This window comes from Psammomys obesus, unplaced genomic scaffold (genome assembly GCF_907164565.1).
Source record: "Psammomys obesus unplaced genomic scaffold, mPsaObe1.curated_primary_1811, whole genome shotgun sequence".
Taxonomy (NCBI): Eukaryota; Metazoa; Chordata; class Mammalia; order Rodentia; family Muridae; genus Psammomys; species Psammomys obesus.
Window position 1 is genome coordinate 1,587,154 of NW_026590656.1, and position 25,691 is coordinate 1,612,844.

The 25,691-nt window shown below is 36.0% G+C and overlaps 1 protein-coding gene across 2 annotated transcripts in view; it reads left to right on the forward strand.

The window, feature by feature from the left end:
• Sgcz (sarcoglycan zeta) overlaps window positions 1-25,691 on the forward strand; it is a 404,776-nt gene that overhangs the window by 357,554 nt on the left and 21,531 nt on the right. The window contains exon 4 of one of the 2 annotated variants that reach the window (XM_055608087.1): window positions 10,482-10,604. The exons of the other annotated variant lie outside the window; for it this stretch is intronic. Coding sequence (XP_055464062.1) covers window positions 10,482-10,604 — 123 coding nt within the window. The remainder of the gene's footprint in view (window positions 1-10,481; window positions 10,605-25,691) is intronic. 2 annotated transcript variants of the gene reach the window in all.

The following is a 25,691-nucleotide window of genomic DNA, read 5'->3' on the forward strand; positions in this document are numbered from 1 at the left end:
TAGATAGATAGATAGATAGATAGATAGATAGATAGATAGATAGATAGATAGATAGATAGATAGATTTGAATGTCTGTGTATGTGTTACCAATAGAAATGATTTTAAGTACCAGGTTTTACCTGAAGCTTTCAACATTCAATATGAATCACAGAGGAAAAAGCAGTTTATAGAAGACCTCATTAATGGTCATGGGTTTTATTGAGTACAATTATGTGCTCTTGTTTTGGGGACTGCTAAAGAGGAAAATGTAAATGATATTGAATAATTATATACCTGCTAATGATGTCAGTATTGAACTTACTTAAACATAAGTTCAGTTTACATTGCACAGAAACTTGCTTATTTGTATGCTTACTCATGTAATGATTTCTGGAAACCTTATGGAAGTTTTGGTTTTGGTTTTGGTTTTCTGCCTTTCTTACAATTCAAGACTGATGGTCTTTGTGTATCAAGAGAAAGTTGAAGATTTCTTATATTTATGTATTTATTTATTCATTCATTCATTCATTTATTTATCTATTTATTTATTTATTCATTCATTTTAAATTCTTTATTAATTACACTTTATTCACTTTGTATCCCCCCTGTGGTTTCCTCCCTCCTCCCATCCCAATCCCTCCTTTCCTGCACCCTCTGCCTGCATGCTCCTCCCCAAGTCCACTGATAGGGGAGGTCTTCTTTTCCTTCCTTCTGATCCTAGTCAATTAGGTCTCATCAGGAGTGGCCGCATTGTCTTCTTCTGTGGCCTGGTAATGCTTTCTTTCCCCTCAGGGGGAGGTAGTTAAAGAGAAGGTCAATCAGTTTATTTCAGAGACAGTCCTTGTTCCTATTACAATAGAGCCCACTTGGATACTGAACTGCCATAGGCTACATCTGTGCAGGGGTCTTAGGTTATCTCCATGCATAGTCCTTAGTTGAAATATCAATCCCAGGAAAGACCCCTGTGCTCAGAATTTTTGGTTCTGTTGCTCTCCTTGTGGAGTTCCTGTCGTCTCCATTTCTTACTGTTTCCCACTTCTTTCATAAGATTCCCTGCACTCTGCCCAAAGGTTGCCCATAAAGCTCAGTAACCAAGTAGTTTTCCAAAGTAAGGGGAACACGGACTATTTCTAACAGGATCTCAAGGGCAGGCTGTTTGACCCCCCCCCCCCGGGGAGGAGCAGTCTGTTAGGCCACAGAGGAGGACTTTGCAGCCAGCCCTGAAGATACCTGATAAAACAGGGTCAGATGAAAAGGGAGGAGGTCCTCCCCTATCAGGGACTTGGAAAGGGGCAGGGAGGAGACCAGGGAGGGAGTGTGGGGTTGGGGAGGGAATGAGGGAGCGGGATACAGCTGGGACACAGAGTTAACAAAATGTAACTAAAAAGAAAAATAAAATAAAAAATAAAAATAAAAAAAAATCTCAGCACCTGCTTTGATAGTCTGCAGGGCAGAGCCTTTCAGAGGTCCTCTGTGTAAGGCTCTTGACTTGTTTCCTCTTTTCTCCTTCTTCTGATGTCCATCCTCTTTGCCTTTCTCGATAAGAATTGAGCATTTTAGGAAGAATCCTCCCTCTTGAATAGTTTCTTTGGTATACAGATTTTAGTATACTATACATCTATAGGAGTGAGTATATACCGTGTACATCTTTCTGTGAATATTTCTTGATGTTTCTTTAATGTTGACAAGTGTGAGACAGCTTATGAGAAACTGCTACACAAAGATGAAAATTCAAAGAAAATGAGAAAGAGAGCATGTAAGACTTTGTTTAAAGAAATGCCAAAACAGAAGAGACATTAGTCAAGATTGAGGACGGGGGAGAGACTGGTTCTTGTAATTAGACAGTACAAGTCTAGATGTTTCTGTCTGTGGGAAGAGTAGTCTCTAATACTTGGCAAACCTAATAAATTAATACAGATCACCCAGGACAGGGACACACACATACACACACACACACACACACACACACACACACACACTCACACACAGACATTTAAAATAATAATGTTTCACAAAATATTTTATGACAACAAACCTATAAATTAGTTCAAGTGGACAAGTTCTTGGGGTGTGGGGGGGATGAATGTTACCTGATACATACTTTCTAAGGAAAAAGAACCAAAAATCTTTAATTATTTACTTAGCAGCTTAAAATTTTCTTACCAAAAATAAATACAAATCCTCACAAAGTCTTTGTCCTATTAATTAATTTTTTTTTTGGTAAGTGTGTATGCCTTCCAGATAACTCATAGATAGCAAAGCAAAGAAACAATCTCATCAGGTCTAGCTCAGCAAATGAGGTCATCCAGTTGGAGAATGAATGAGGGCTTGTACACAGGGGTTTTGGGAACTCAAAAGCAACCAATTCAGCATGGGTGATAGCTCAGGAAAGCCGGATCTCTGAGCCACTGGCAAATCTGCCAGCAGCTCTGCTAGAGTCTTGGTTTCCCAACAATGCCCACATAACCTTTTGGTCAGGAATGATGAATCTTGGGACTTTTTGAGTTTCCTAGTATTTCTTGAAGCATATTAGATTCTAAGGCCCTTATCTTTGAATGTTCTGAGTCACAGGACTCCCCTATCCCCACTATGAATGAGTGCTTCAGTTCAGAAGAAAGAAATGCACACTGTTCTCTCTATTCTTCTGGTTTTACAATGTTTTAACTATTTATTTATACGCTTATTTTTACTTTTGAGAACTTCATATATGAATGCTGTATTTTTATCCCTCCCTCTCCTTTTTCTCCCTCCCTCTCCTTTTTTCTAATTCCTCCCATGTTCCCCACCACCTCCTTCACAAATTTATGACCTTTTATTCTTTAATTACTCTTATTACAAATATATGCACACATATTTAAATTTGTAAAAATAAAACTGCTGAGTTCATACAGTGTTTCCCATATGTATATGTATATAGGGCTGACAGCTTGGGCTTTTACATTCTTTCTGCCTTCTTTTTTTTTTTTTTCATGAGATTTTCAGGGATATAAAAGATTCATTATTTTCTTCTGGATATAGATGAGAATACAGCCACAGTACCATGGACAGAATCACCTATTCTCAGCACTTTGTTGAACTGTTAGTCTCAGCAGCATCCACTGCCTACTCAAAATATAAGGGAGAAAAAGAAAAAAGTTCCCTCCATCATATGCTATAAGTGTAAATACTAATGTGTAGGAGGCAATTTCATAGGCTCATGATATCCGCTTTACAAAACAGTACCATTTGCTTCTCCACGGTGGTTCTGACCTTCCCACCTAGAGACTTTTGCCCTAGCTTTCAGTACCAAACATGCAATTTTTCCTGGGGCCTGCACATTAAATCCAATCACAAAACAGTTGGTTGTACTCATAATAACTGTGTTGCAACAGAATTAACAGGCACACCATGCCAGTTACTTTGGTAGCAGAGTATGGAGAGGCTGTGACCCAGAAGAATGGCATTGACAGGATTTTTTCAAAGAACCTGGCTTTCTCTTCTGACCAGCTAAATTGAGGTGGCTCTAATTCTTTCCTGTTTGATTTATTCAGATCCTACAGCCAAAGCATGGTTAAGTCTGTAATAATAAAATATGTGTGTAAGCAGCAGTCCAACGGTCATTCCCAACATCTTCCCCCCTCCCTCCCTGCCTCCATTGTCCCTTCATCCCTCCTCCCCTTTTTTACCTGTGTTGTTCGTTTATGTCTGAGGACAGGATCCTGTGTAGCCCAACCTCAACCCATCTGGAACTCACTCACTCAGTGGCTGAGATCCTAATGTGAGAAAGCAAATTCAAAGATTAGCAAAAGTGAAAGAGTTTTAAAAATCCAATTTTACTAAACTGAGATACTAGTCTAGAGAAAAGTCAATAATGGGTGATGGGAGAATTGCCAGGAGAGAGTGGATTTAAAGTGTCTGAGCACTCCTACCTTCTTCTTCCCATAGCTCTGGGACAATTTCCCTGCTCTTCTGACACAGTTCCCACAACAAATTCTCTATGCAAATCTCTATCTGATAAATACCTCCTTCTCACCAGGGCTCAGTAATGTACCAGACTGCCTATAACTTGTCATCCCCAAAGTTTGGAGACAAGCAGGCACCAGTTGCCAGACAGAGAAAAAAGGGGGGCCAAATGCCCCTCCCCCTTATTTCTAATGCTTTGAAATTAGAAATAATTTTCTAAAATTATTCTGAAAATGCACCACAACAATTTACTTCTTACAATGACCTTGAACCCCTGATCCTTATGCTTTCATAACCATGGGATTACAGAAACTAAGCATGTGTCCTGCTTTGCAATAGGCTTTATTACATATGAAGGCAGAGCAATCTCCCTGACCAATAACTTAAAATGAAGTAATATGTGCCTGGTACTGAGAGTCTCACCAAACAACATTGTGATTCCTGACAGTGCCTTTTTCCAGCTATGTGATTCAAACTCAGAAGGTATGGAGCTCTGAATTAAATACCCATCACACAGATACATATACATACATACATACATACACACACATACACAAAGATAGACAGACAGAGGCAGAGAACACAGAAGTATACATAAACACACAAAAGAAATAAAATTGTAACGAACGGAAGAAATAAAACTATATTTATGTATTACAATTAAGAAAGCTTTGAAAAGCACACACATAAGTAACAAACTGGAAGATAAGAATGAAAAAATTTAATTTCAACAGAAATTAAACTGTTATTTCTCATTAGGTTTGAATGAACAAAGGCAAATAAAAAGATTTTAAAATATTAATAAATGTAAAATAACTGATTTATATCAGATCCATATATCATAAAATTATACAATAGAAAACTAGATTATTCTGAAGATTAAACTTTATTCACTGACAAACTGGAGAGATATGTGCCTAAGGATAAGGGACAATAAGGACTTCAACTCTGTTGGTAGTAACAAGCATTCAGTATGCACTAGGGAAAAATTATTTGTATGCTTTTATATGCATACTTTTTAAGTTAATTTTTTTTAAGATTTCTTTATTTTTATTTTATGGGTATGAATGTTTTAGCACACTGTAAATGCAATATGGACATGTAGTACCCGTGGAGGTCAGATGGCAGCATCTGGAACTAGACTTATAGACTGTTGTTAGCTACTTTTTGGTGTTGGGAATCAAATACCATTCCTCTGCAAGAGCAGCAAGTGTTCGTAATAAATCAACTCCTCGGCCCACTTCTTACTTGATTTTTTAAAATAAAAACGGAGATCAATGGAAGAGGGTTCCCCTTTCTCCACATCCTCTCTAACATGTGTTGTCATTTGGGTTTTGATCTTAGCCATTCTGATGGGTATAAAGTGAAATCTCAGGGTCATTTTAATTTGCGTTTCCCTGATAACTAAGGACATTGAACATTTCTTTTAGGCGTTTCTCTGCCATTCGATATTCCTCTATTGAGAATTCTCTGTTTAGCTTTATACTACATTTATAATTGGATTACTTGATTTGTGGCTTTTTAACTTCTTGAGTTCTTTATATATTCTGGATATTATCCCTCTGTCAGATATAGTGTTGGTGAAGATCCTTTCCTAATCTGGAGGCGGTCTTTTTCTTCTGATGACAGTGAAGCTTTTCAGTTTCATGAGGTCCCATTTATTGATTGTTGCTCTTAGGGCCTGTGCTCTTGGTGTTCCATTCTGGAAGTTGTGGACTGGGCCAATGAGTTCAAGGCTCTTCTTCACTTTTTCTTCTACGTGATTTAGTGTGTCTGGTTTTATGTTGAGGTCTTTGATTCACTTGGACTTTAGTTTTGTGCAGAGTGATAAATATGGCTTTCTGGTGGGAAAGTAAACTTGTACAACCACTTAGGAAATCAATCTAGCCCTTTCTCAGAAAATTAGAAATAGTGCCTCCTTAAGATTCAGCTATAATTCTCCTAGGCATATATCCAAAATATGCTCAAGTATTCAATAAGGGCATTTACTCAACCTTATTCATAGCAGTTTATTCATAATAGCCAGAATCTGGAAACAACCCAGATGTCCCTCATCTGAGGAATGGATACAGAAATTGTAGTACATTTACACAATGCAATACTACTCAGTAATTAAAAACAAGGAAATCATGAAATTTGCAGGCAAGTGGTGGGAAGTAGAAAAGATCACCCTCAGTGAGGTATCCCAGAAGCAAAAAGACACACATGGTATATACTGTCTTATAAGTGGATATTTAAAAATATAAAATATAGGATAAACATACTAATATGATATTATAAAATAGTAGATAGTATAAAATATAAAATATAGGATAAACATACTAAAATTTAGGATAAAATATAAGATAAACCTACTAAAATCTGTACACTTAAAGAAGCTAAACAAGAAGGAGGATCCTGTGTAAGATGATCAATCCTCATTCAGAAAGGCAAACAGTATGGACAATGGAAGAGGGAGAAAATAGGGAACAAGACAGGAGCCTACCACATAGGACCTCTGAAAGACTATCCAGCAGGGTCTCAAAGCAGATGCTGAGACTTTTAACCAAATTTTGGGTAGAGACAGGGAATATAATGAAAGAAAGGGGAGATAGTAATACCTGAAGAGGACAGGAGCTCCATAAGGAGAGCAACAGAACCAAAATATCTGGGCACAGGGGTCTTTTCTGAGACTAATACTCCAACCAAGGACCATGCATGGAGATAACTTTGAACCACTATACAGCTGTATCCCATGGCAGCTCAGTGTCCAAGTGGATACCCTAGGAATGAGAACCAGGATTGTCTCTGACATGAATTCAGTGGCCTGATGTTTAAGTACCTCCACCTGTTGGGGGAGCAACCTTACCAGGCCACAGAGGAAGACAATGCAGCCAGTGGTGATGAGGCCTGATAGGCTAGAGTCAGAGTGATTGGGAGGAGGGCCTCCCCTGTCAGATGGGGAAGAAAAGGGAGGAAGGGTGGGATTCGAAGGGGATGAGGGTGGGGTCTACAGCTGGGATACAAAATGGACAAATTGTAATTAATAAAAATTATTTAATTAAAAAGTGGAGATAGAGAAGCATGATAGTATGAATTATAGTTAAGGGAATGATACAAATGGTGACCAATAATGGAATTTCATCAAAACTAAGAAGAAAGCTTTTATTGGGAAATAACTAAGTTCAGACAAACAGTAAGTTTGGTGGGAGGGAGAGAGACAAGAGGACAAAGGCAACCTTCTGAGCTTCCCATTGCTGTCATAGTTCCTGGTCGCCAAAGGGCAGCTGTAGCCTTAATCCCTTGATCAATGGCTAAAGGGAGAAGGGATAGACATAACTCTCACATGGCCTGAGGAGAACCAACGCAGAAGACTTTAGAGTAGAGTCTTCCAGCCAGGCTTGAGGTTGCTTTTCCTCATTCCCTTTATTCTCTAACATATCTGGCCATATTACAGACATTCCTAGGATGCGTTTTACATGTAAGCTTTTTAATGACACTTGTATTATAAAACAAAATAAATTCTAATAATACTAAAATGATGTGTACTTGAATATTCATTATTATTTTTATATTCAGAAAAGAATATATATACATATATATGTGTAATATACACAGTGTTTCTGTAGGTGCATGTGTGTGAACATATTTCTGGGTGTGTGTGTCCATGTGTTCTTAATAATATTCAAGAACATTGAAATCTTGCTACACATATAAAATTGAAGTACAGAGTTATATAGGCTGTAAAAACAGGTCATACAGTGATTAAGAAAGACATATCAGACAAAGACAGACATAACCACCTAGATCGCTGTTTTCTTTTCTTTGCATCAGTCCTAAAGGAAACCTAGAAATATCTTGCAAATATTTAAGCACCCATGTTTTTATCAAGGAAAAATTTAAAGTTCTAGTATTTTACCAATTGAATGTAGCAAATGCAAAGACAATAGATCATTATTGGGTTTTTTTTTCTACTTAATATAACTGTATTTTAGACAACTAGACCTCACCTAAAAAAAAATTATGTGATACTAGAGGCAGATAAATGATAAGCAAAATAAAAAAAGTTCAAATATACTTAAGTTCAGTATCATGATATATAACATATTAGTATTAAATATTGATAGTTCCAACAACTGATTACATTTTCAATTATGTATTTTACTATTATTATTTGTAGAAAAAAACAGCAATGTATGTTAATGTGGTGCTATATAATTATTTTCTGATACGAAACATTTATTTACTATCAAGTCATTGCTAATTGCTTGCAATTTTGCGATCTGTAATTATGCTAATTTAGTGAATAAAGTGTAGTCTGAAGTATTAATTTTATATTTGCTTTTTTCAGTTGGATGATTTTTTTTGCATGTATTAATTTATGGCTTAGATGCATCTCATCTATTCTGCATGCATCAATGTGCAATTTGCTTATTTGCCATTGCTCATTTAAAGTTAATGAATTAAAATTTCAACTACCTTTGCCAGAATCAGACACGACCCTACAGAAGTTTCTAATAGTTTATTTCTAATAGTTTATTTGTAATGGCTTGTGTGACATGCGCTATAATATTTTAATATTTGTATAGCATCTCCTGAATAAAGACATTAATCACTATTCCTGGAAAACTCTTGCTAACCTGTGAATGCATATAATGTCCTCACATGTATGTAATTATCTAGTGCACGTTTATGCCATCAAATACAACTTATAAACTAACTGAGCTCAGCAACTGAGCATATTTGAAGATGGTAATATGGCATAACTGTTAAAGTTTTATGTGTAAAAAACCTATAGTAATTTTTCCATTGTTGAGGCTTAATGTGTGCTCAAGTCTCTTGAAGACAGATGAAAACACAAAGATATTTAAACTTAGAAGTCAAATTTGTCAACATGTTGACATCAGTGTTTTGACTTTCTCTCGGTTGAGTTCTGCTGTATAATGACTAAAGGCAAAACATACATTAGACCATGATTAGATGAAAACATTCAAATGACTATCAGCTTCTGAAATAATAGTCACAAAATCAAGAAGATGACCACAGATGTCTTCCATATTTACCTCAATGTTGTCACTAAATTATGTAAGAACAGTTCTTTATTTAAAAAAAAAGAAAAATGATTTTGATTGATTTTTGCTCTCTGTCATGTCTTCTATTTGCTGTTTAATAACAGTTTCTAGGATGAGAGTTGAAAACCACACTTGTTTATAGAAATAACAGCAAATGTTCATAGACACTCCATTTTCAAGGAAATACTTTTTATAATTTAAAAATAAATCACATATTTTTCTTCTGTTTTCAAAGAGCCTCCCATGAGTCATGCCCTCACCCTCTCTAATCCATCACTTGTTTAATGCTCCTCAAAAACTATGACATTAAGAACCTGCAATTTCCAGTAGCCCATGGGCTAGGATTAGGAATAAATTTGGCTGGGATTAGGGAAGGGAACCAAAAAGAGGATAAAAATTGGAAAAGACATGAAAATTCACTAGCATATACATACTAGGTGTCATCTGAAAACAAACACAATGATAACTAGAGGGATGCATTGAAATAGATAAATTTCTCTGATAATGTATAGAAATAATTGAAAAGTAAGAAAAAGTAAGATGCATCCAACATGGTCTGCCTTTGGTCCTGAGTCACTTGGATTTTACTTATGAATCAGCAGAATATAGATGATGCAATTGCAGAACAAGAAAGGAAGATGCAACTCCATATGTAAATGTTAAAAGTCAAATGAAAAATGAAATCAACACTGTTGGAAAGCATCTACCTTGATGCTTTTCCAATATTTAATACATCTCTTTCTCAGCTAATACTCACCTGTATGATCCAGTTAGATCTTCTTGCTAGATCCCTTATAACTCTCAAGTTTTTTTTTAAGTTGACATTATAATTTGTGGATGGATTGATGGAGATAATTGATCAATTATTTTGAAAATAGTCCTCTTTGTACTTTGAATTACACCTTTGAGCCATTAAGTTGCTTACATTTTGAGAAGTATGAAACAATTGTTAAAAGTAAATTATAGCAAGGCACTTGCAATTGTTTTAAATTCATTGACATTAAAGAGTAAGAAGATATCTACACTAAAATATATGAAATGTGAAGGAAAAAAAGATTCATAAATGATGGGTGCTTTAGAACACACAATGAAATAGCAGTGTGACTACTGTGTTTTGCACTGCAGATGGTGAATCATGGAGACTCCATTTATTGAGCATCACGGGCATGCCAGGTAAAATGAAAGGCAAGCTTTTGCCTCCAGTAGTCATCAAAGCACACGCTGTCTCCTCTGTGGATATGCTGGGTGTTTTTATTCAGCTAAGCCCACAGAACATTAGAACAGCATTAAACATTTAGAACTAAAACACATGACCACTTAGTTTGGAGTGAAATTCAAGGGCTTCTAAAAAGATAACAACTAAAAGATATTAGTTCAGATTGAAAAAATGCAGCTGAGATGAACAAGATGACGAATGTGTGTTATTTCTTTTCTGTTTATTAAAAACAGTGCATTCTGATATTGTTCTGCATACCAGCTTCATTTTCAAACCTTTCTTCTGACCACAGGTGCAGAGGCTGTTGAGGCTCAGTGTAAAAGATTTGAAGTGAGAGCCAGTGAAGATGGCCGGGTGCTGTTTTCTGCAGATGAGGAGGAGATTACAATTGGGGCTGAGAAGCTAAAAGTTACAGGTCTGTAATAAAGGTCTTTGAATGTTTTTTTTAACCTAATAAAAACATACCCAATTTCAAAAAAGATCCTTTATACAATATTTGACTCCCTGAAAGTTGAATATTCCATATTATAATATCACATTTAGTTTCCAAATAATCTTCAAATAAAGTTGTTAGTTGTGGTTGGACATCAAAATCTAAAACACCTTACTAATGTATAAAATGTAAAGCTGTGTCACCCACGTAAATTAAGAAAACAGGGCCTATCTGGTACAAGAAAATATGATTAAAGATGTCAAATCAAAATTAAGGTACTATATCCATTTTTCTTAGGTTTCCCAGAAAAAATTCTTCTTGTGTATGGCTTTCCTGTATATGAATACTCTTAATTTACACGGCCATCTTGTATGGCTACCCTTCCTTTACATATACCCCCCCCAACACCCAGAGGAACAAAAAAATACTGACACATACAAACTCATGCTAAATCCTTCCTTCTTTTCCGGGATACCATCTATTAACTGCAGAGCAGCATCATGCTTGCTTGTTGTATCCTCATGTATATGTTAAAGCCATATGCCAAGCTTTTGACAAATAACACCACAAAGAGACACTGGCTCCAGGATGCCCCATATAAATTAGGTAACTATTCTCAAAGTGTACATGACAAAAGATCTATATGAATTGTAAATTTGTACCGTGAAAGTTTTCCATGTAAGCTGTATCCACTAGAAATAAAATTAAACAAATCCTTTCTCACTTTCTTTCACTTTATGTTAATGACATTTTTCAATGGACTCTTGTTTCAGACAGAAGAGGAAGATTTAGACAATGGCTAAGTTTGTATATCTGAGAAAAAAAATCACTTTTACAGTGCTAGTAGATTTTGGCATATTTATATTTAGTCTACCTAAAATACAGACTGGTATAAACTAAAGGTTACACTCTTACCTGACCATCATTGTTTTCTATTGTGGCAACAAAATTCATGATCATAAAGCAAGCTAACTAACAAACAACAAATGATAGACCCAAAGAATTTGACACATTGTTTCAGAGGTTTGGAAGTCCATGCTTGCATTTGGAGAGCTCCAATATTTTTAAGCCGGAAATCATGCTGAGCTTCAAAACAGAGGCACTGCAATGTAAAAGTCCTGCCCAATACAGATGGGAAACAAAGCCATGAAGGGAAAAAGAGTCTGGGAATGATAATGTATTCCTCAAAATCATCTCCATGGTGATGTGTAGCCAGCCAGGTTCACTACCTTCAAGTTCATCAATCAATTAATCCATGAGAATACAGAGCCCTTGAAGTGATCAGCTCTCAGCCAATCTTTAACATAAAAACTATCAGGGTGCAATTTTAGATTCAAGCCATTAATATTCAACAATGCTTGCTATTCCAGTGCCATAATAGATAATAATTTACTCAAGATTTACTCATGTATGGACTTGGTTTACTTGGTAGTAATTTGCTTGAAGTAATTCAAATACATATCTGTTCTTAACACTTCTGGATAATGGAAAGTTTTAAACTTTAGTTCAAAATTATCCTTTCAAACTCTAGTTTATTTTGTATTCCCTACTAATAGCTCAAGATATCACCCAACACAATTATCTTCTGGGATCTAATATGTACGTAAAGAACATAAACCTTTCTCCAGAGCAGACTCAAATTCAGTGCTTTCAGGCTGCAGCCATTAAATGCGATCAGCACTTTCATTTGTAGCCCACATACAATAGGAACCTGGCAAACAAAAGGAAGGTAACTGATAAGTCTGACTTTGGAAGGTGAAATTCTTCAAGTTAAAGGAAAACTATTCGTTGGATGCAGACATCTGTTTTTGAGCTAGCAGAAAGCTGAAAGTAGTGAAGTGCATGAGGAGAAAGCATCTCTCTTTTTTCTCCAAATGGTGGCAATTAAATGTGGCAGTCTATAAGAATAGAGAAATCCAACTGCATGTACCCTGTGCCCTCCTGTCTGTTTGAAAGCAAAGAGCGTCTCACCTCTGTGTCTTTCTAATGAAATGATTGGTAGGATAGACAGGAGCCGGCGCTTGTTTGACAACACAAGAAAGGATTTTCTGTAGAGCTGTCTTTTAAATTAAGCAGTGTGCTGCTGGGTTTGAATCAATATTTTCTGGTTCGTTTTTGTTACCTGGCTTCTGTTTCCCCATTCTTGTCTATTACATTAGCCCACTGTGATGAGGTCAGCTTTACAATCAGCCTTTCCTTTGTTCTTCAGAGCTTTCCAAATATGAGAAGGTGATAATGCTCAGGCACAAGGAAGAAGCAGTTTGTCTGAAGATCTGTGGAGAGCTGACTATAGCACTTGCTAAGAAAAGTGATGTATGGTTACTTAATTTCCTCTAGTGACACTTTTCAGGTTTATACACTCGGAGTAATCGCTGAACTCGGTTTTCTAGTTGTGTTTTAACCTTCCTGGTGATGGGAACTTTAGAGGCATTACACAACACTGCTTCATGCCCTCTTTAAATTTCTAAATGGAAAGTGAGTTTCAGTTTTGCAATAAATATGCAAGTTACAGGAGTGGTCACAAACAAGCTGCTTTATCAGAAGTCTTTGCTGGCAGACATTTCCATGGCTTATATTTTTTTTCCCAAGGTCTCAAAGAAATGTTTCCGATTTTTTATTCTGTTGAAGCAAATACTGAAAATGCAACTAACTAATGTGAAGCATGAAGACATTCATAATGAATGGCACCTCGCTTACAAAAACTAACCCTAGTCAGAGAACAGAGGCAACTGAGGAATGCTGGAAATGTGATAGTCTATTCCAGGAAAGAAATCCCTTCCCAATTAATTAAAAGCCCTGAAATCATACATACACGAGACTTTCTAAAGATGAACAGATTGTAGATATATATTTAGAGATATATGCACATATATTATGCTGATGTATATTATTTATATATATTATGTTTATGCATATCAACAATTAAAGGAGTAAAGACCATGACTTAAAAAAAAAAGCAAAGAGCAAAAAGGGCATCATGTGATGGGTTGGGGGTAGGAAACAGAAGGGGAAAATGATATTATTGGTTTTAAAATTTAGCTTCTTTATGTAGTACTGTCAAAGAATTTCATTTGCTGCTCAAAACTGTTATATATGATAGAGCTAGGGGATATCTTTGAGACCTAATTAATTTTGCTGTAGCATAAATAAGTGTTCAATTTCTTATACGTCACACCTTTAGTGAGCATTTTGCAGTGTCCTTCTTTCCCTACTTGCTGTTTGTAAGAGTATGATGGCCGTGGTTCCTAGAAGATGCCACAGCTTCAGACATCCCAGGGATCCTGCCTGTAGGCAGTGTCTTCAACCTATTTCTTTATGTGGGTTTCTCCAGCTTCTTTTCCCATTTTATTTTCTTCCACCAGGTAGGAAATGCCCCCTTTTGGTGATTCATATGATGGTTTCTGAGTTACGTTTGTATTGTTGTGATAACACACTATGAGCAAAAGCAACTTGAAAGAAAAGTTTATTTCATCCTAACGGTTTTTAGTCCATAAACTAGAGAAGTTGGGGCAGGAAGTCAAAGCAGAAACCTGAAGGCAGGAACTGGTACAGAAGCCACGGAGGAGTGCTGTTTACTGGCTTGCACCCCAAGGCTTGCTCAACTTAACTTCTTACTGCATTGGGAGCCACCAACTCAGGGGTGGCTCTATCCACAGTAAGCTAGATCCTACCACTTTGATATTCAATCAAGAATATGCATCACTGACTTACCCACATATTGTCGAAATAATCCCTTAACTGAAGTTCCCTCTGCTAAAATGACTCTTGCTTATGTCAAGTTGACATAAAATCAGGCAGTGTAAATGACATTGCCGTATTCTGCTATTCTTGTTTACATTATCAAACACCTAGACGTTTCAGAGGGGGAAAAAAAACCCTCCTAGTTTACTGATGACAAATGTTAATTACATATGCAAAACCCCATTTCTCATGTAACATAACATATATAATATATCCCATCCATATTTACAAAAACCCAAGGTATGAACTTCTTGAGCCGTTGGACAACAGTCACAGTTATTTTGCCTAGCACAATGAGAAAATTATTGATTCTTTCTATGCCTGGTTTTCTTCTTCCAAGTAGTGTTTTTTCCTAATGTTCAACTTGTAGGTTTCGGATAAAGAAAAGAGAAAAATAAATTAAGACAAACCCTGGGTCAACTTTGTATTTGGTAAATGCTATTTCCACCATAATTATAGTTTTAAATGTTTCTACTATACTTAACGTGTTCTGAGTTTAAGTAGTTGAAAAAAATAAAATACACTGAGAAAAAAACTATGAAAATGGCGTCAAGAAAATAGAAAAACATGCGGGAATTGCAAGTGTAAATTTATAACGGTTATTACATATCTGGAGGTCTTTAGAGACTCCTTGAGAAAATGCAAAAAAGAATGGCAGATGGTATAAAGTGATATCCATGGCAGTTTCTGGCTGCTTTAGGTGGAATCATTTTTATTCAGGGTGATGCTGCTCCTGTGTTGTGTGCTTCTGTGGATAAACTCACACCCATGCACAGGTGGAGAGAACCGCAGCTGCACACATGCGGGAAGACCCCCACACCTGTACACACGTGGGCAGGATCAATTAGATTCAGCAGGTAGTTTAAAAAATTAGATCATGGAGGTGGGAGGTGGATTTCTCTCACCTGAACACATCTGCATGAATCATCTTGTGTGAGTTGGAAAAGCCCCCAGTATCATACTTTTTGTCACCGATAAGTAGTGCAGTTTCTTCATTTTCTGAAAAAGCTGGAAGAGGGAAAAATAGAAAACAAAAACATATGAGTTGAAGTAAATTGCTTGTATATTTTTCAATTACTAATTGAAAAATAGTTACAAATTGAAAAATAGTCTTAGTTCCCTGTTGGTACTTTTAATTGTATTTTTTTTTTGAGTAAGCATTCTTAATTTCTAATTCTAGAGGCTAGAAATTTGAGGCAAATTTTGCTTTCTTCAAACTGAGTGTTTGCTGGAAGATGCTGAATTTCCAAAAGAATCACCCCTTTCTTTTTCTAGCTTCCAGATACCTCTCCACAGGTTTTCTGACATTTTTGTTCTTATTTTATTTTTCTTTACTCTTTTAATGAATTTTTCATACAATATGTTTTGTTATACTCTTAATGTTCCCATAATTGCTCCCAGATCTTCCCCACCTCCCTATCCACGTTACCTCATGTTCTCTGTATGTGTATTCTCTGTTTCTCTCTCTTTCTTTCTCTTTCTCTCTTTCTCTCAAACTAACAAACAAAACACAAGTAAAAAAAAAAAAATCCAGGAAAAGAACAAACAATAAGAGAAAATTTCCAAACCAAACTAAAAAGTACAGACAGAACTGGAGTCCATTTTGTGTCGGCCAACAACTCCTGGGTGGTGTATTGCCTGCACGGAATGCACATGAGCTCATTTTGATTATCATCACAGGCAGTGTGAGTACAAAGTCCATCTTTCACTTTGTGTCTGAAAAGTGAGCAGTATAAAGTTGTTTGTGAAACTTATCAAAACCGTATAATAACTGAATTAACAAAAAAATACTTTAAAATGTGAGAATTCATTACAAATAACTTTTAGAATGACTTCTAGTATCAATTCTTCATGTTTATTTCAAGTTGTCATTGTAGGGTCTTTTAATTTTTTTTTGTCATAGAAATTTAAATCAGGATGCTTTTAATGTATTTCCGTTTTTCTTCCCTAACTACAACGTGCTCAATAAAAATACGACATTGCACAGAGTTGAGTTGAAGTGGTGATTCTAATCAAAAGAAAAAAAATTATATGACAGTTTATACGATGTGGTTAATTGAAATATCACTACCTTTAAATAAAAGGTTTTAGCATGTCACCAGTAAGTTAGAGTGTACTGTCCATTTTCCTCCTAGTGATTCTGCTGAGTAAAGGAAACCAGTTCTCCCATTCCTATTTACCTGAATGACACTAATTATCAATGAGGTTGATTGTGAAAAATGATTTGGGTTCTTTCGCTGTAATGAGAATAGAATGACATAACTTAATTGCAGAGATGAATGGCTTATTTTGACATTACGGCTTTGGACTTTTGTTAGGAATGCCAGATGTTAAGGGTAGGGGACATAAGGCAGACACACTGCTCAATTGCTGCACAAGGAAGAGGAAAGAACCGTAGCTCCACAGTCCCTTCAGACACATTATACACGACCTAGGATACTGAATTCGTCTCCACCAACTAAAAGTTGTAAACCTCCTAAGAATGCCACCTTGCTTTTTGAAACTTATTCAATACCCAAATAGCAAATGTTAAAGTTTTATGTAATTTTATACCTTTAGATATGATAATGTAATATTCTTCATCACTAAATTACTAATATGAACTTTATGAATTGATTTTCTAATGCTAAGACAAATTTATATCTCTGTGATGTTTCCTAAAGATTTAGTACTTCCAAATTTATTATTGTTTTCAGCATGATAACATTTTTATAAGAATGCTTTTTACTTGTGCTATGAATAAACACAAGCCCTTAAATGCCTTTTAATGTGTGGTTATTTCTGTTTTTAATATAGGAGATCCTTAGGTTAGTAGAGTTCCAATTTTGTTATTATATGGGGGTGGAGAAATATTGACAGAATCCTCAAAAAAAACATCTCTATCAGTTACTCTCCAGTAAGCTGCTGTAAGATTTTTATGCACAAAGTCTCAAAACTTAAAATCCCTAGAAATGAATGAATGTGTGCTTGGGTGTATGTATTTGTGTATATGTGTTTAACCAATCCATGTGAGACATTTTACAGTATGTACAGTAATGCAAAAACACAAATACAGTAATGGAAAAACACAAATCTAGATTATTATGCTGTGTGCTATACTTGATTTCCCACTCCAGAGCCATTTATAAAAGTTCCATGCTAATCTCAAATGCTTAAGTTCTGTAGCTCCTTGTTGTAATATACATTGTGGCATATAATTAGAGTGCACAAGCAATGCTCATAATGCTTTAATAATACAAGAGCTTTGGATGTCCTTTATGTTTGTCTGAAATCTATAGATTAGGTGGACGATGCTTTGAATTGTGGGCTACAATTTGAATTTTGGGCTCTACTTGGAATGCCCCAAGAGGGTGCAGAGTGTATTTATCTGTGCCACTTTGGGTATAGTGAGTGTTCTTTTCTCTAAATGTTGTTTCTACCAAAATGTGAAATATCAAAGTTCTCATTCAATTTGAAAATAATTTACTTTTATTTTATTTCAAATATCTTATAAAATTTAGTATATTTTAATTAATAAGTGGGCCAGTGATTAAAGATAAAGATCCATTTCAAACTCAAAGGCAAGCTGTTTGAGGCATAAGGGAGAACTGTCTACTTTCTAATCTGATAAACCTGCTCTTCTTTTCTTTGTTGTTGTATTTACTTTTAAACATAATTCTTTCTAATTCTGTAAATTTTAATTTGGCCATTGGTTAGGAAAGAGCATGAAAAATATTTGCCTCACCAATATTCATGAAATTACTTTTTTAATTATATTTTTATTTTTAATATTAATTACAGTTTATTCACTTTTTATTCCAGCTGTAGCTCCCTTCCTCATTCCCTCCCAATCCTATGCTTCCTCCTTCCTTTCCTCCCATGCACCTCTCCAAGTCAAGTGATAGGCAAGGACCTCCTCCCCTTTCATCTGACCCTAGTTTGTCAGGTCTCATCAGGACTGGCTGCATTGTCCTCCTCTGTGGCTTGGAAAGGCTACTTGCCCCTTGGTGGGGGGTTGGTCAAAGGGCCCACCACTGAGTTCATTTCAGAGACCATCCCTGTTCCCCATACTAGGGTACCCAATGGCTGCCAAGGGCTACATCTGAACAGGAGTTTTAGGTTATATCCATGAATGGTCCTTGGTTGGAATATCAGTCCCAGAAAGGACCCTTATTTCCAGATTTTTTGGTTCTGTTGCTCTCCTTGTGGAGTAACATTTCCTCTCTATGTCTCACTATCTCCCACTTCTTTCATAAGATTCTCTGCACTCTACGCAAAACAAAGTTTGGTTAAGACACCCTGGGTTGAATCACACATTTGCTTAGCATTTTAAAAGACCTCAATGTACATATTACCAAATGTAATTATTATATAAGCATACTTTGATTTTTAAAACAAAATACATCTAAACATGTTAGAAAAAATGTTTAAAATAAATTCAGGTACCTAATTAGATGTGTATGTTGAATACCTTGGATATTAAATACATCACATATCATAACTGTTATTGTTAAATGTTAAAATAAAAAAAAAAAGAGTCTCAGCATCTGTTATGACACACTGCTTTGCTAGGTAGAGTCTTTCAGAGACCCTCTCTGGTAGGCTCCTGTCCTGTTTCTTGTTTTTTTCTACTTCCAGTGTCCATCCCGTTTGTCTTTCTGAGTGAGGATTTATCATTTTACCTAGGGACCTCCTTCTTGCTTAGCTTCTTTAGCTGTACAGATTTTTTAGTATGTTTACCCTATATTACAGGTCCAGTATCCACTTATAAGTGAGGATATGCAGTGTCTGTCTTTCTGCTTCTGGGATACCTAACTCAGGGTGATTTTTCCTAGATCCCAACATTTCCCTGCAAATTTCATGATTTCCTTGTTTTTAGTTGCTGAGTAATATTCCATTCTGTAAATGTACCACAATTTCTGTATCCATTCCTCCATTGAGGGACACCAGGGTTGTTTCCAGGTTTTGGCTATTACGAAAAAAGCTGCTATAAACATGGTTGAACAAATGTCCTTGTTGTGTAATTGAGCATATTTTAGATATGTGCCTAGGAGTGCTATAGCTGGATCTTGATGTAGCATTATTCCTAATTGTTTGAGAATGCGCCGGATTAATTTCCAAAGTACTTGTAAAAGTTTATATTCCCACCAGCAATGGCGGAGGGTTCTCCTTTCTCCACATCCTCTCCAGCATATGATATAACTTGAGTTTTTGATCTTAGCCATTCTGAAGGGTGTAAGGTGAAATCTTAGGGTTGTTTTGATTTACATCTCCCTGATGGTTAAGGACATTGAAAATTTAAGTGTTTCTCTGCCATTCTATATTCCTGTACAGAGAATTCTGTTTCGCTCTGTACCCCATTTTTTAATTGAATTACTTGAATTGTTGCTCTTTAATTTCTTGTATTCTTTAAATATTCTGGATATTAAACCTCTGTCAGATATAGCATTAGGGCAGATCCTTTCCTAGTCTGTAGGCTGCCCCCCCCTTCCCGAGGACAGTGTCTTTTGCTTTACAGAAGCTTTTCAGTTTCATGAGGTCCCACTTATTGATTATTGACCTTAGAGCCTGTGCTGTTGGTGTTCTGTTCAGGAAGTTGTCTCCTGTACATGAGTTCTAGGCTGTTCCCCACTTTTCCTTCTAACAGATTTAGTGTGTCTGGTTTTGTGCTGAGGTCTTCAATCCACTTGGACTTTAGTTTTGTGCAGGGTGAGGCTAGAGAGATGGCTCAGAGGTTGAAAGCACTGGCTGTTTTTCCAAAGTTCCTGAGTTCAATTCCCAGCAACCACATGGTAGCTAACAACCATCTGTAGTGAGATCTGTTGCTTTCTTATGTCCTGCATGAATTACTTCTAATATCTAAGACACAGTACTCTTCCCAAGAGTATAGTATAGTATAGTATAGTATAGTATAGTATAGTATAGTATAGTATAGTATAGTATAGTATAAAGACTACATGTGATTGGTTTGGAGATGTGTTACATGTAAACATTCACAATTTAGATGAGAGTTTCCGAATTAGAATTAGAGGTGGCAAATCCTAAATATGTACAGGAAATAAATAACTTGCAGTTGCTATAAAAAAAAGTGAGAAAACTATCCTTAAAATGTAGGAGAAATAAGTAGGAGAAAACTGAGAATACAGTTAGATTGCTGAAGTATTGATAACTGGGCAGAACCTAATTACAACTGTTATATGTTATAAGCTGTTAACTGTTATAAGGTGCAGAAACCTATTTACAACTGTTATACAGGTGAGATGCAAGTAGGTTTGTGTATGTGTATGTGTATATATATATATATATATTTGTGTGATATGTTTGTATATACATATGCATTTATATGTCCACATGTCCTTTAATTGATAACTTGAGCCAAAAATACTACTTATACTATTTCAACATATATAAAAGATGAAATATATACTGAAGATGGTTGCCATTTTTTCAAAAATATTTTTTCATTTATATAGAGCTGCATCACTCACCTCCTTCCTCTAGACCCTCCCAGTTTTTTTCTTTGCTTAACCCTGTTTTTTATTCTTCCCAAAGAGAATTAAAGTTTGAAAGTCTTTTTTAGTCAATTAGTGTTATATTATAGTATATATTTATTAATCTATTACATGCATATGTATGAGCAAATATACAACTACAACCTATCAAATCTGCTTCTTGTTGTTTGTGTGTATATATTTCAAGACTGACCACTCTGAATCAAGCAATAAGAAAATATTCCATCCCTGGGAGCACCTAATACTCTTCAGCTCCTCATTCATTCTTTCCCTGCAGTTCTTTACCTAAGAGAGTAACACCACAGATTTTTTTTTCTCTTTCATGTTAGGGTATCAGTAATAATGCTATTACTTCCATTTTCTTTGTGCAGTCAGTTTTAAGGTAGACTGTTTCATAGATTACTTCCTGATTCTGCCCTTCTGCAATGTTTCCTGATGCAAGAGCTATGCTGCATATAACCAGTGGGGCTGGACTCCACATGATCTGTTGATCTTTGCATTGGGTCAACTTGTGATGTTCTCTGTGGTAGTCTCTACTTTCTGTAGAGAAAGTCTCCTTTGATGAGAGGGTGGAAGCTATACTTATCTGTGGTTATAAATATAGTATTTAGAAAATAATAAGAAATTAGGCCGGTCTAGCATAATGGTGGTACTGGATTCTTTTTTAAGGTCCATGACTTCATTCTCTCAGGGAAGTTGGCTATGTGTCTAATACTAGTCTTGTCTTCTCTACTTTTGAGTGGGCCTCGAGTCCAACTATCAAGCTATTAGTTATCACCAAGTGTAAGTGCCCCATACTGTACCTTTTCCTATATCATGCTGGAAAATATGATTCATTGGTATTATAGAACTGTTTAATTGCTTCTCTTCCTTGGCAACCTACGTAGTCTTTGCTGCTTCCAAAGAAGGGAAGCAGCATTCCCAGGCCACAGAAGAAGACAATGCAGCCATTCCTGATGAGACCTAATTGACTAGGATCAGAAGGAAGGAAAAGAAGTCCTCCCCTATCAGTGGACTTGGGGAGGGGCATGCCTTCAGAGGGTGGAGGAAGGGAGGGATTGGGACAGGAGGAGGGAGAGAACCACAGGGAGGATACAAAGTGAATAAAGTGTAATTAATAAAGAAAAAATAAATAAATAAATGAACCTAGAAAAAAAAAAAAAAAGAAGAAGAAGCCAGACCTCAAGAGTTTCAGGTCCAATAAAGCTCAAATTATTCAAAGTATATGTCCTCAAGGGCATCTTCAGGTATCAGGGCCTAACCTAAATCTCAGAAAAGCAACCAAAGGCTACGTTGATAATCTATTCTGTTCTAATGGTACTTAAACTACCAAGACCAACCATTTGAAAGAAAATTTTTTGTGTATAGTACTAGGAATCCTTTCATCTATGACTCTTGTGGGTAGAACTGTCACTTTAAATGATATAACTTCCTTTAAGGTGTGTGTGTGTGTGTGTGTGTGTGTGTGTGTGTGTGTGTATATATATGCATATACATAAACATATATCTAATCCCATGGCTTAGGAGGTAGGACATGTTGGGCCTCTATCATATGGCAAACATTATACTTAATGAGTTCCATGTCAGCCAGAGCTCAGTATTGAGACCTTGTCTCTAGGAGTCGGAAGTGAAAGAGAGGGAGGAAGAGAAAAAATTAGATACATATAATTTCTGTTGTTATATCTATCTAATTAAATGTGATTTTTTGACATATATATATAAAATAGTATTCTAACCAATATCTTATATGTTCTTGTGTACATGAACTTACATAATACTTATTTTTGTATAATTTATCAAGTGAGATTATCAAAACATTCCAAAATGAGACAAATGAGATGTTTTTCTATAACACAATAAATATTGACCAATTATCATAATTATGTTTATAGATCAATTTATAGTGCTTCATTTAATTTTGCATTCATGTGAATACAACTTAAATATTTGAATATTTAATTTATTTTAGTCTATATCACCTAAAAGCATAAAAAATAATTAAAATTACTTATTTATTTGAATTTCGTAACTGACTCAGTAGCCTGTCAAATTTGACAAATACAGCAGTTGGCAGTTGAGGGAATTCCCAGTTAAAGGAAAATTATGTTTTAGCATTTGAATTCCCATGTTTAAAGTGAGCACTTGGATTGCACAGTTTTGATCTTACACCTATCATGATTGTTTCAGTGATTATTAATTATTGCCAAAGTCTAGGTGTTCAATTCGATTCCATTGATCAATGTGTCTACTTTTGTGCCAATACTGTGGTTTTATTAATACACATTTTAGTACAACTTGAGGTTGGGGATGTTGATACCTCCAACAATTTTTGTTTTTGTTTTTGTTTTTTCAGGATTATTTTAACTAATCTTAGTTTTTGTGTTGCTATATAAAGTTGGAAATTTTCCCTTCAGGATTTGTGAAAACTTGTGTTGAAATTTTGATAGGAATTGTCTTGTAATTGTAGACTGTTTTTTTGTTTGCTAGCCATTTTTTCTATATTAATAATATCAATTCATCAACATAGGAGACCTTTCGATCTTCTGATAGCTTCAATTTCTTTCTTTAATGTCTTAAAGATTTTGTCATGAAAGTCTTTAGTTGCTTGGTTAGAAATAACCCATTTTCAGTTTTTAGGTTTTAAATTTGGGTTGTTTTGTTGAGAGCTTATTCCCCCTACCAAATTATAATAAAATAAAATTTTTTTGAGAGTCTTTCTCTTTTATATAATTTTTATTTTTTATATTAATTATAGGTTATTTGCTTTGTATCACAGCTGTATCCCACTCCCTCATTCCTTCCCAAACCCACCTTCCCTCTCTCTTTCATCTCCTCCCTGCCCCTCTCTAAGTACACTAATAGGGGAGGTCCTCCCCCTTTTTCATCTGAACCTAGTTTATCAGACCTCATCAGGACTGGCTGCAATGTCCTCCTCTGTGGCCTAGCAAGGCTGCCCCTCCCTCAGGGTGGGGGGGGTCATAGAGCCCACCAGTGAGTTCATGTCAGAGACAGTCCCTGTTCTCTTTAACAGGGTGCTGAGCTGACATGGGCTACGTCTGAGGAGGGGTTCTAGGTTATATCTATGTATGATTCTTGGTTGGAGAATCAATCTCAAAAATGACCCCTATGCCCAGAATATTCGGTCATTTTGGAGCTCCTGTCCTCTTCAGGTCTTACTAACTCCTCCTTCTTTCATATGATTTCCTGCACTCTGCCTAAGTTTTGGTTATGAGTCTCAGCATTTCTTTGATATACTGCTAGGTAGAATCTTTCAGAGGCCCTCTTTGGTAGGCTCCTGACCAGTTTCTTATTTTCTGCTACTTCCAATGTCCACTCATTTGTCTTTCTAAGGGAGGGTTTATCATTTTACCCCGGAACCCCTTCATGTTTAGCTTCTTTAGGTGTACAGATTTTAGTATGTTTGTCCTATCTTATATGCCTAATATTCACTTATAAGTGAGTATATACCCTTTGTAACTTTCTGTGTCTGGGATACCTCAGTCATGATGATCTTTTCTAGATCCCAACATTTGTCTGCAAATTTCATGATTTTCTTGTCTGTAATTGCTGAGCAGTATTCCATTGTGTAAATGTACCACAGTTTCTGTATCCATTCCTCCATTGAGGGACATCTGAGTTGTTTCCACGTTCTGGCTGTTACAGATAAAGCTCCTACAAACATGGTTGAAAAATGTCCTTCTTGAGTAACTGAGCATATTTCGGATATATTCCTACAAGTGGTATAGCTGAATCTTGAGGTAGCATTATTCCTAATTGAAAAAGCACCAGATTGATTTCCAAGTTTACATTTTCACCAGCAATGGAGGAGGGTTCTCCTTTCTCCACATCCTCTCCAGCATGTGATATAACTTATGTTTTTTATCTTAACCATTCTGAAGGGTGTAAGGGGAAATCTCAGGGTTGTTTTGATTTGCATCTCTCTGATGGCTAAGGACATTGAGCATTTCTTTAAGTGTTTCTCTGCCATTCTATATTCCTCTACAGAGAAGTCTCTGTTTAGCTCTGTACCCCATTTTTTAATTGGATTGCTTGATTTGTTGCTTTTTAACTGCTTGAGTTCTTTATTAATTCTGGATATTAGCCCTCTGTCAGATATAGGGTTGGTGATGATCATTTTCCAGTCTGTAGGCTATCAGTGTGTTCTAACAACAGTGTCTTTTGCTTTACAGAAGCTTTTCAGTTTCATGAGGTCCCAATTATTGATTGTTGATCATAGAGCCTGTGCTGTTGATGTTCTGTTCAGGAAGTTGTTTCCTGTGCCAATGAGTTCTAGGTTCTTGCCCACTGTTTCTTCGAACCTATTTAGTGTGTCTGGTTTTGATCCACTTGGACTTTAGTTTGGTGCAGGGTGATAACTATGGTTCTGTTTGTATTTTTCTACATGTAGACATCCAGTTGTACCAACACCATTTATTGAAGATGCTGTCTTTTTGCCAATGAATGCTTTTGGCTTCTTTGTAAAAAATCAAGCACCCAAAGGTGTGTGGGTTTATTTCTCAGTCTTCTATTCAGTTCCATTGATTGACAATTCTGTTTCTGTGCCAATACCATGCAGTTTTTATTACGGCTTAAGATCATGGATGGAGATACCTCCAAATGGTCTGTTGGTGTACAGGACCATTTTGGAAATTCTGGGTTTTTTGTTTTTCCATATGAAGTTGAGAATTTTTCTTTCAATGTATGTAAAGAGATTGTGTTGGTATTTTGATAGGAATTTATAGATTGCTTTTGGCAGAATGGTCACCTTCACTATGTTAATCCTACCTATAAATGAGCATGGGAGATCTTTCCATCTTCTGATATCTACTTCAATTTC